At 36.9% G+C, this 12,226-nt stretch overlaps 1 protein-coding gene across 2 annotated transcripts in view; it reads left to right on the top strand.

The window, feature by feature from the left end:
* Positions 1-12,226, top strand: part of LOC104150508 (chromodomain-helicase-DNA-binding protein 1) — a 52,650-nt gene that overhangs the window by 11,589 nt on the left and 28,835 nt on the right. For both annotated transcript variants that reach the window (XM_068925081.1, XM_068925082.1), the window contains exons 3-8: positions 4,257-4,461; positions 5,494-5,601; positions 6,911-6,978; positions 9,105-9,254; positions 9,553-9,833; positions 11,339-11,564. In XM_068925081.1, the coding sequence (XP_068781182.1) occupies positions 4,257-4,461; positions 5,494-5,601; positions 6,911-6,978; positions 9,105-9,254; positions 9,553-9,833; positions 11,339-11,564 (1,038 nt within the window). The remainder of the gene's footprint in view (positions 1-4,256; positions 4,462-5,493; positions 5,602-6,910; positions 6,979-9,104; positions 9,255-9,552; positions 9,834-11,338; positions 11,565-12,226) is intronic.

Raw genomic sequence — 12,226 nt, forward strand, 5'->3', positions numbered from 1 at the left:
GACTGGATGGTGAATTGACCTGGTGCAGCCAATTGCTTGTAGCTGTGTTGAACAGAAGGCAAAATTGGAAACTATTGCTACAGTAGTTTTTCAGTAAGATGGAATTTTCAATACCTGAGTTTTTCATTATGGATGTTGGTTAGGAGACATGGCTAGCAGGCCGCAGATGCACTTTCCTTTTTGATTTTGGTGTGAGGGGAAAAGTCATTTTTTATTCTTTAGATAACTCTTCTGCTTTATCCCTAGAAATTTCTGCGTATTTTAATGCCTTTCTTAGTTTTAGAAAGTTAGAAAGGTCGATGTTCTTACTTTATTGTCACTGCTTTCTTAAAGTTATTTTTTCAAAAATAAATAAGGCATTGCTTCATCTCAGAAGTTGATAATGCAAGTTGGTAGTCTAGCCTGGTGTGGGTCTAAAGCTGTTTCTCATGAGAGGTTAACAAAAACAAAAAAATTGTTAGTATTCAGGTTTGTCTGCGTGTCATATAGGTAGTTACCTTCAAAGCTAGTTAAGAAATATGTCTTTTGCTGAAAATTTCCTTGAACATCTGTTTGGATAGGTAGTCCTGTTAGGCAGTAGACCTTTTTTGTGATGTTGATACAAAGAGGTTTTCTTTTAACTGCTGGCATCTCCAAATAGCTTGGTTAGGGAATGAGTTTTCCATTATGTTTTATTTCCTAGTTTAAGAAAAAGTAACTGTTATGAGAGAGCAGAGGCAGTGAGTTTGACAGAGGGAATGGCTGAGCTAGGTTCCTTGCTTTTTCAGTCCTTTCTTGCCACCTATGTTAGTGTAAAATCCTTTGAAAATGGAAGGTGCTCGTGCCAAGTGTTTTGAAAAGTTGGTTGAATGTCGTAGACTGAAAATGCTAACACGTCAGTGTTACAGTTTGTGTGAAAGAAAATTATCATTAGAAATGTTTAATCAAATTTGTGAAAGTTTGACCTAAGCATAGGAAAAGCAAGGACACAGTCTGCACCCAGAAATATGTGACAGCTAGTGATATGCCTTGGCATAAACTTGTTCTGCACTGGCCCTTAGGATGTAATGATCTCAGTACTAAAAAGCAAGATGTAATTTTTCTCTTCGGATGTTTGGAAATTTTTTTTTTCTGAAAATGAAACATCTACTGTAACACTTCCTGTATGATGTGTGTTTTGCCTCAGGTTCCCCATCACTGTTACTGTTGGTTCAAATCCATTAGTTTTCTCAGAGGAAAGTTTTTGATAGCCAGACTCTTGCAGCTATTGGGGTTTTAAAAGTATCACTTGTCATACGTACAGTGCTGCAGTGCTGCTTGTGCTCTCTCAACAATTTCCAGTTTATCCTCATTGCAGAATATGCAGAACTTACTCATATAGCGCCTGATTTCCTACCCGCTTTGGAAACCAGAACGTTAGGTTTGGGGGCTAGAGTACTGCCTTTTAGGGGTGTGCCTCTGAGTCAAATTTCTGCTGAAGTTTGGGGTAGAAATTGACTTTCTGCAGTGAGAACATGTGATAAATTAAACGGGTGCTGGTAGTCCTCAGGGCCTTCCGCTGTTGGTCGTGCTGTGGCCAGTGCCCAGGTAAGTATTCCACACCTTAGAGAAACGAAGTCAAAGCTGTTCATCTTATCTGTTTATTGTATGTGCTGTAGTTTCATCAAGACCTCTGGGAATATGTGCTGCATGTAAGAGGGTGTACAGGCAGAAACTCTAACATAGTTTCACACATATGCATTAATTTGAATGACTAGAGTCGAATTAAGCTCCACCCAATATGCGCTAGTCGTGTGTGCTTTGAACTCCCGTATGTATTTTTTATGTACTTTTTATTAGTAAATTTAAAACTTTTAAAGCATATATGAACATTGCTATAGCATCTCTAAGCGTTGGTAAACGTTTTAGCAAGGCCTTCTTGTAAAAAATGGTATCTTTTTTCTAGGTTTAAAGTTACTTAACAGTGCTCAGTTGACTTTTCCTGTTTCCTCCTTGTGCTGGTATAGTATTGTGGTATGAGAAAGCTTAGTAAGACCTGGTGGTGCTAGAGCCTTTAAATTTTACTATTCTGTTTTTTCTTTATTCTAAGTATGAATTAGGTGTTAGAATAAAGTATGAATTAGGTGTTAGTCTATGGTACTGATCCTGAATTGTACTTTGTATATGGTATCGTTAGGCCAGCCCTAAATCAGTGGTGGTGAACCTTACTCTTTGCTCTTTCTTCTCGTTTTTTGTAATTTCCTATGTTCTTCTCTCCTATCCCTCATGCTTTTAGCTACAGACTTTTATTTTAAATAATCTTAGGTTTATTAATAGGAGGGTTGAATACTGACTTTGTAAAGTTTACTCTAACTTAACGGATGTTACTGTCAGTTGATATGCAGTCTGGTTGTATTCCCCTGCTCACGTCTAGATCAGGTCAATTTATTGTGAGAAGCAGGAGTGATGATAAGATAGGTGACTCTTATTCTGCTGACCCTGCCAGTAAGCCTAGTGGGGAATCCATTCCCGGACTGCTATTGTTGAGGGTGATGTTGGCAAGATAAGGAGTTTGTCTGTTTTGTTGAGCACTGATATGATCCACATCTGTGGAGCGGTTGATATTAGTGGAGCGCGTGGATGGTAACTAGTTGATCTCTTCATAAAGAAGAGATTTTTTTACATCTAATTCCAGAACAATTAGTAATCTATTTGACTATTTTTTTCTTAAAATTTTTTCTTATTGTTTTTGAACTCGCCATTTAATTCCTATCTTGAATAACCTCAAAATGGTAAAATTCCCCATCAACTGTGTCTCTTGTTGATCTGATTTTTTGCTTATTTATCTAAATGAAGTAGAAATCTTTTTTTAATAATAAACCATCTTGAGTTTATTTAAGTATCAGGTTCCCCTTCCCACCCCATCCTCTCTCAGAAAAGAGATGCTTTGTTTTGGTTGCCTTTGGCTGTGTATGTACTTGATCCTATGCACAGCAGTACATTAACATGTGTGAAATATTTTGCTTCTCTATGGAAAGCTACCCTAATCATTGCAATCCTTGTGGCTCAGTGTTTTGTTGTACATTTCTTAGGGCAATAACATGGATGAGCAAAACCAAGTATGGCAACTTGGGCAAGCCTAGTCTTGCATGAAAGGGTTTGATTCCCTTTCCCTTCACCAAGGCTTTGTAGGATTTACGTGTTTTTGGTGGCATTTTGTCACTGGAATTTGTCTAGCCAGTATTTACAAGTGTCTCAAGGTTTCTCCTCACTGAATTTTCTTACCTCGTTCTCTTCATTTATACTTAGTGCTGCCTTCCACAGTCCCCATGGCATTTACCTATGGCACTTTGGTAGGCTGAGAAACGCTATTATTTTATAATGTTCTGATTTAACCAGCATTAAAAGTAAGGTAACGTTTGTATACAAGAATACTATTATATTTAAAATCTCTTCAGTAAATCGTGACGGATATTACCCTTAATTTCTGGTAAAGAGTTTAAATTCCAGTCATTCTGCAGTGGGTGCCTCACTCTCCTTTGCAAGTCAGGTTAATATATTAGTATTGTAATATATTAATATGTTAGTGCTCAGCGTCATGCCTGAAGTAAGCCCTTGATAACTGAAATGGGAAGTTTGGGAGTTTGTTGATCTCCTTCTTCTTCTCAGCAAGTGTGAGGAAATCCACCAGTAGTGTGTTTCTCCATATCCCCCACCTCAGAACAAGGAAGCATCACCATGGTTTGTTTCTTTCTCTTTCTATCTTCTTTCAAAATCAAAAGATGCAGAGAACTAATTGAAGTGCTGTCTATAGGAGTCAGTCTGTGGATAGCTTCTTTCCTTTCTCCCGCACTAGTCCAGTTTCACTGATGTTAGCAACAGCAGAAAAAGTAGTGCTTTGGCTTTGTTGTCAAGTAAGTGCATTCTAGGGCAGAGGATGATCAATTAGCCACCTCTCCCCTCCCACCCCGATGATTTGTGCAGGCAGTGATAGCATAGATTTTGATGCCACCTTTTTGGGTTTCTTGTTTGGGATTTTGGCATTTTCTTTCTTCTTCTTTTTTTTAATGTTTGCAGTTCAAGTGAATATAACTTGAAATTATTTTGCTCTGAATTCTCATTCTTGACTGACTTAATCCACTGCATCCATTTGTATGTTTCCTGTATGTTTGGACTAAGTTAACCATTGATTTTGGGTGAAGTTAAAGTCTTTCTGCTGTGACAGAAATATGCTGCTATATATTTTTTTTGTTGTTATGTTAGCTATTTTGTAATATCCTGCTATCTTCTAATTGCAGCCGATCAGATGATGATTCTGGGTCAGCATCGGGTTCTGGATCTGGTTCAAGCTCTGGAAGCAGTAGTGATGGAAGTAGCAGCCAGTCAGGTAGCAGTGACTCTGACTCTGGGTCAGAGTCAGGCAGTCAATCGGAGTCAGAGTCTGACACATCTAGAGAGAAGAAACAAGTTCAAGCTAAGCCACCAAAAGTTGATGGATCTGAGGTAAAACGAAACATATAAATGAACACTTGTGGGGGGAAAAAATCACTGTGCAGTTAGTTTCAAGAGCAGTTTTCATTAAAGAAAAGAATAAAGAGGATGAGGTAATCAAAACATTGTTATTAAAATTTAACTTGGGAGGGTTAGTGAAAGCACGTGCTTAGCTGTCATAACATTTTGTTATGGGCCAAGTTTTTCATAGATGAGTACTTGTCTTGATGCTCTTAAATTCTTGCATTTATAGGCATTCATGATTAAGTACCTACCTAAAATGTTAATCGTCAAAAGCACCTATTTACTTACTGCTCATTTCTGAAGATGAAGCCACGTCATCCTGTTATTTCTAACATTTAATTTTTGAAGTTATCTCTCTAAAACTTGTTTTCCTCTTATTAGCAATAAATGGCTTTATGAAAATTGTAAGTTTACATACAGGTGACTTTCTGCATGACAGAAGTCTGCTAAATTTAGGAAAAAACTACTGTTTAGAAATCCTCTTGAATCCAGTGGATCAAAATTACCTGAACTCTCCTCTGTTTCTCTGTGTAATATGGGCTTTATTTGGATGATAGAACATGTATAAATTAAAGGTATTAAAATACTCGTTACCATAAGATCCAGCCTGTTAGGAATGCTCTTTTGTATTTTTGTTCATGTACTTCACTATTCCCACATGAAGCAAAACTACTGGAAGATTATGTCAACTGAGTGGCCTGAAAGGATTTGTCTGGACCAATTTAACAATTTACTTTAAAAATATTTTACTGTAATAATACAGAGACCTGCACAACTATTGTTTACAGTAAAAATTGTGCTGGCGATTCTTACGTAGTGTTCTGCTTTGTAGAAATCTTACTGCTTGAAATTGCTGTCTGTTATTATTAATGCATACGGTATTTTATGATGAATTTTTATTATTGATAAAATTGAGATCAGTCTCACTAGTGATGCTGCTTATGTTAAGAAATGTAAGTATGTGGTAAACTTTAAAGTTTCAGTATTTTGAAATGACTCTCTGTCTGAATTCTGATTCAGTTTTGGAAGTCCAGTCCAAGTATACTTGCTGTGCAGAGATCAGCAGTGCTCAAGAAGCAGCAGCAACAGCAACAAAAGGCACCTTCATCAGACAGTGGTTCAGAAGAGGTAAATTAGTTTTTTAAAATGTGAACATAAGTGTCTCATTGCCCCATATGCTGGAATAAAATAATGTAGAGCCAAATTGTATTCTCTAAGTGTGTGTAAAAGTCTGGTTTTAGTCTATAAAAGTAATATACAAATAGCGGACAGGCTTATGAGGAAACGTAAAAATATCTTCAGTTGCATGTTTCCAGCTGAGTTATGCCAAATTTGTAGCAGCCTAGGTTATTTGGTGTTTTTAGCTAGGTAATCTGATGTATGGACAAAATTTTCAGGTTATGTAGTACAGACTTTCATTGTGTTTTTGGCTTCTGTGTTTCATAAATACAGTTAAAAATGCTAAAAGACTTCTCAGCTATTGTTTTTGTATACAGGCAGCTGCTGTAGTTGTCAAAAAATACTGCATGCAGTAGAAAACTGCATTTTTGCAAATTTCATAACAATTATTACAAAAGAAATCTTGTATTTTAAGAACTATACCTCGATAGATATTTTAAAATCTAAATCATGGAGTAAACAAGTGTCGACCTTGTGCAGTCGGAACATTTTCCTAAGGACACTAGTGACTGTGAAATGGAATTTATGTATAAAGCAGGCATTTCATATCTCCTTCATTATAAAAATGAAGCACTGTGGTCACAAATCTTTACTCGTCGTTCCAGATTTCTCTTTTGGTATGGTTTAGCTGTTCGTTGTTAAAACAAAGGACCCAGTCATATATCGTTAAAATATTAATTTGAAGCTATTGCTAAGAATTCTTTTTTCAACCGCTGTTTTTCAGAATAAGAACAATCTAATCCTAATCCTTGTGAGATTGGTTTTAAGAAAATCTAGTTTTAAGACGGTTCATCAATTTCTTTTCTTGTTGACTGGAAAGAGAAGAAACCTACATACTCTTCTCAAACTTTTCTTAAACTGGTGCTTAAATGTGAGAGAATATGAAAGGTGACAGAGCTCTGAAATGGCAGGAGATATTTATTAGGCTTTCGGTAGAATTTCATCTCGATTTATTAACTTGCAGCAAATTAAACCATGACTATATTTTACCTAGGCACATTGATTATTTTTAAGTCAGGTTTTTGGTGGTGGTTTCTAAAATTCTGCTGACATGATATATTCATAGATAGATAAATACAACAAAATCACCAATCCTCCTCTTGTTCGGTATCATTAGGTACACTGAGGGGGATGAAGAGGATAAAACATGAAGAACATGATTCCAATGTGAAAGTGGGAGATGAATTATCTTTTAAATACTAAAAATACTTGATTCTTTTTGTGATAATGAATCGTGTATATTATTCTTCATCTGCAGGACTCATCTAGCAGTGAAGATTCTGCAGATGACTCATCCAGTGAAACCAAGAAGAAAAAACATAAAGAGTAAGATGTTTTCATAAACAATATCCCATCATATTTTGTCATGGTGGTGTATGCTCATAATTACCCGTGCTTCATTTCTCCACACTTGACATACTAAATTCCCTTTTTAATTCATCTTTATCTTGTCCTTCTCAGTTTTGATTGATGCTTTGGAATACTTTTAAAGTAAAAAGTCTGAAAGAAACATATACATCATACCTATTTTCTGAGCAGAAGAGCCTGTGTTACCTACAGGCTTACTCAAAAACATTTTTCAGCCCTTTTATGTTAAAAATATTCTTAGGTGCAGCATATTTTTGTGCTGAGGGTCCTCCCTAAAAATCATTGAAGAAATAGGATACTACTTCAGCAGGTTGTCTGAGATCACATTTAAGTTGGAATCCCATAGGTTATGCCAAATCCTTTTTGATTTTTCTCTGAACTGTTTAGAATTTATTACATGTCTGACAGTAACTGGCTTTATTGACTACTCAAGGAAGTTTAATTGAAATTAAGCTGTTCTTAAGCTGTAGATATAGAAGTTTGTGAAAAGGATTATACCTTGTCCTCATGACAATGAGAGGAGAATAGACTCTGACCTATGTTTTTATGAATGGTATATAGCAGTTGAATGTACTCTCCTACCTTTTCTCCCAATTAATGAGTCATCTCAGTATTCAGGGTTGCCAGTGTAATGTCTTTGAGAAGCATTACTAGAAACTAGTAACCGAATAACCTCATATACTCAGTACTTGAATTTTGTTTTGACTATTTTGAACGAGCATGTTGGCAGTTATTGTCCGATACGCAGATGAGAGATTTCTTGTTTAATAATGTGGCACAGGATCAAGCCCTAGAAGGTGATGTTTTTTATTTGTTGTCTCTATCACCAAATAAATGCAGATTTTGGATTTGCATTTTTTTTAACTTACTGCATGCATAAAAAGGCTTTTAATAATACAAATGATGCTGTAGCGTTGGTCAGTGTATGTGTGTGCCTTGGAACGATGGAAACGTAATTTCTTCCAGGACCGATGCATGTTTAAGTTGCGGGGAGAGAGGATGTCAAAGCACTGATTCCTAAGCTTCCTGATCTGATATTTAATGCAGAGGTCTTTGAGTGATAATCCACCTCTGAAAAACGTTAGTACTGTTCCAGGGCCTTGATCAAGGAGCCATAAACCTGATGATAAATGGTAGTATAAAGATTTAGCAACCTTTCAAGAACATATGCCAGACCTTCTCCCCCCACCCTGCCCCGCTTTGATCACAAAGCTATTAAGATTAAATTTGCCTGTACAAACTAATTTGCCTGTACAAACTCGGAATCCAAAGCAAGATGCTGTTGATTGGGGGGTACATCTTTCCTGTTGCAAAGTAGAAGATCTCAGCTAAGCAGGAGTAAGGAGGTACTGCCTCTCAAGAGTCACAAGCTGTTTGCTTGTAGTATCTTGCCTGTTTGTGAAGCACCGATTTGAGAACTCAGTGGGAGCTCTTAGGAGCCAAATGCCTCTCACAAATTGCTGCAGTTCTAGTCTTTCTGGATGCTTCTCAAATGTGCTTCTGCATTATTCTTTGTTCCTGTGGCAAAGTTGCTGATTCTTCACACGAGGCACAGGGGAACATAGCTATTAGAGAATATTGGACTCTGTGTCCTAATAATGTTACAGTGTTTTTATGATTTGAGCATGGATAAGCTACAGTAAATGTGGGTCTTTCCAGCTAAAGTCTTGCGAAGTACTTGGGTTTTTTAATATCAGTCTTTCTTTAACATATTAATTCACTTCTGTAATTCATAGGCAAATTCAAATTTTTGTAATTTATATCTTTAACATATTAATTCACTTCTGTAATTCATAGGCAAATTCAAATTTTTGTAATTTATGTAAACATTCAGATCTTTGTTTTGGAGTTTTTCTTTTTAAATCTACCTCTTGATAATAGAAAACTTGGCCCAGAGGTGTTGACTTTAGGTATTTTGACTTGTTTATTATCTGTTCATGATAATTTTCTGTCCTTTCAGTTGATGCTGAAATAACTGTTAGAGGATTTCTGTTTCTGTTAAGAAGGTTGAGATTACAGCAGCAAACATGTAGATGAATACTTTGAGTAATGTGAGTTACTGTTTTGTCTTTCAATATGTACAGTGAAGACTGGCAAATGTCTGGGTCAGGGTCAGTATCAGGAACTGGCTCCGACTCTGAATCAGAGGAAGATAGAGAGAAAAGCAGTTGTGAAGAGAGTGAATCTGACTATGAGCCAAAAAACAAGGTCAAAAGCCGGAAACCTCCAAGCAGGTAAGAAGTCTTGCATTTTGCATGGTCTGGTGCTGTTTCTAATTAATAATCTGTGCACTGTACACTATACATACAAATGAAAATGTAAATATTTATTACAGAAATTGGAGAATTTTTTTAAGCTACAAAAGATGTCATCGTATCAGTGCTTTGTAGTGAATGCCTCTTTCCTGTGGGCTGTAACTGAAAGTGGCATAACTGAACAGTCATGAAATAAACATATTCAGAAACAAATACAGATGATTTGTCGTTTTCCGTGTTGAAACCCCATTGTTTTGTCATATCTTATTGTCTTAAGAATTAAGCCAAAAAGCGGCAAAAAGAGTACAGGACAGAAAAAGAGGCAGCTCGATTCATCCGACGATGACGACGACGACGACGACGACGACGATGATGATTATGATAAGAGAGGATCTCGTCGCCAGGCAACAGTCAATGTTAGTTACAAAGAAGCTGAAGAAACTAAGACAGATTCTGATGACTTGCTGGAAGTCTGTGGAGAAGATGTCCCACAACCTGAAGAAGATGAATTTGAAACTATAGAGAAGTTTATGGACAGTCGAATCGGCCGAAAAGGAGGTATTTTTTTTTTTTTATCGGTGTTCTTAAGATGCTGAAGTGAGTTGTGTTACAGCTTCAGCAATTGTTCTCAGCTGTAGGTCACCCATGATGTTTGTAAACAGTAATTTTAAAAATACCAGAAAGTCATCTTGTATTGTTTTTCACCCTGAAAAGGAGGCTCATTAAATAAAGTCCCTTTTCAAGCCTTATAAAGTAAAGCATAGCACTTATGTAACTGAGTAATGCAAAAAGAAATTAGATAAGTGGAAAATAGCTCCATATTGCATAAATGCATACCATGTTTTCACAGCACTGTCTGTACGCTTTCTGATACCTGATAGGTATACATTGTATACATTGGGAGGGGAGAAAGTAGACTTGGTAGGACAGCTAAGCAGTAATCTGAACTCTGAAGGATGGTGTTGGGAAGGCTGAACCATTGAGATTGTGGTTTCAGTTATTCCTGTGCAAATTGTCTGAATACATTGCAAAGTGTGTCTAAGGTTTCGGTGGCATGCTTGCAGGTGAACTTCTACAAGTGTTGCTGTGAATGATGGTAAGGGTGTCATATTTCCCCCAGCAGATAGGTTGCAGTGTCCCGCAGTTCTCTGTGTGTGTTTTGGCCTGTAAATTAGTGTTCTATCTATAGAAAATTTGGGCCCCTTACACTTCAGAGCTACCTTTTTCTGTTAATTATAACCAGTGTCTAGAGTTTCTGACCCATCTTGGAGCTTGCATTGTCTTTTCTCAACTCTCTTCTCCTGTGCTGTCCTGAATTCCAGTCTATTCTCAAGTCTTTTACTCCAACACGCAGTGTGAACACCACTGTGTTCAAAGCCTTTTGGACTATGCTTGTTATATTTTGCTTGTTCAGATGTTGTCGCTGTTTGTGCTGTCCTTTGTTGTTGTCACTCTCTGTCATATCTGGCCCCTGCGGCTGGCTGAGTCCCATTCCTTGCCTGACCCTCCTTACAGAAATGAGCCTGTTACCTGATGCTAGTACGCTTCAACTGGGACGCAGACTGTATTTAATTAAAAATTTCCTTAGATAAGGTTCCAAGGGCAGGAAAAGAAAATGCAGTAATATATGTCTAGGAAGAAATATAGGATCCCTAATAGCAGGTTATTGATGTCTCAGACCTGACCAAGCATAACGTCAGACGTCTAATATATGTTCAGAGATGAGAAGGATATAGTAGGGAAGACAGCAAGTAATGTTACTGGAGCATTCCCTAGGGATCAGTAGGGAAACTAGGAATACTAGGAAAATTCTAGTAAGAAAAGATGAGATATTACAGGTTAGATGCAGAGGATTTTTGGTTGCTTTTTTGATTTTCTGTTGACTTCTTGTGCATGTGTTAACATATCTATATCGTAATTGCTCAAATAAGAGTGATTACCTGAGAGCTGTAGATATAATTTATTTAAAAGCATCACTGATTGCTTTCTACAGCATAATTCTTATTGGTTAATTTATGGCAGTGCACACTTAATTAAGGTTTATGGTATGGTTTCCTTCTCAGCCACTGGTGCTGCAACCACTATCTATGCAGTTGAGGCAGATGGTGATCCAAATGCTGGGTTCGAAAAGTCAAAGGAGCCAGGAGAAGTACAATATCTTATTAAATGGAAAGGCTGGTCCCACATCCATAATACTTGGGAAACTGAGGAGACTTTGAAGCAACAAAATGTTAAAGGAATGAAGAAACTGGACAATTATAAGAAAAAGGATCAGGAAACAAAACGATGGTGAATATTTTTATAACTGCTTCCATGTTACATATTTTTATAGCAATATAGATGTGTTATTGTGTTTCTGTGAGATCTGTTGCTACTTTGTGAGGGCATGATTCAAGACAAAAACTTTAAAAAAAAAAAAGTTTGAGGCCTCCCTAACACCTTACAATCCTGTAAGATTCTGAGCATGCTGACTCTTTTGTTGAGCAGGTGACGCATCATGTAAAATTGGATCTTTAAGCAGGCGGCTTCTGCTCCTGAATTTTAGTATGTCTGTTATAAATGAAGTTTGCACAAGATGGGTGGGTTTGTTTTGTTTTTAAGTCTTACCTCTTTTACTAGTTTTGTAGTTATACTTTGATCAGAGTGCTTCAGGAATCAGTGCAGAGATTATTTTGCTAAGTGTTTAGTTTTCTTGGCTCAAACTTCTCTCAAAGCCTCAGAGCTAAGAACTGTAGAAATCTGTACATTTTAATGCCACTTGTTTGATGTTCAATGTCATTAGTATTTTAATATCGTCTACAAACACTGGTGGGATTTTTAGGGAATCTTACTCATAAAATGCATTCTTAGAGTGAGCCATCCCTGATGTTGTTCCGTGAAAGTATCCTGTGAAGTACCCTGCACACGGTTGAGAATAGATCCTCTTGATTTATCTGCATGACAAGTGCAAG

The sequence above is a fragment of the Struthio camelus genome, chromosome W (assembly GCF_040807025.1).
Source record: "Struthio camelus isolate bStrCam1 chromosome W, bStrCam1.hap1, whole genome shotgun sequence".
NCBI lineage: Eukaryota > Metazoa > Chordata > Aves > Struthioniformes > Struthionidae > Struthio > Struthio camelus.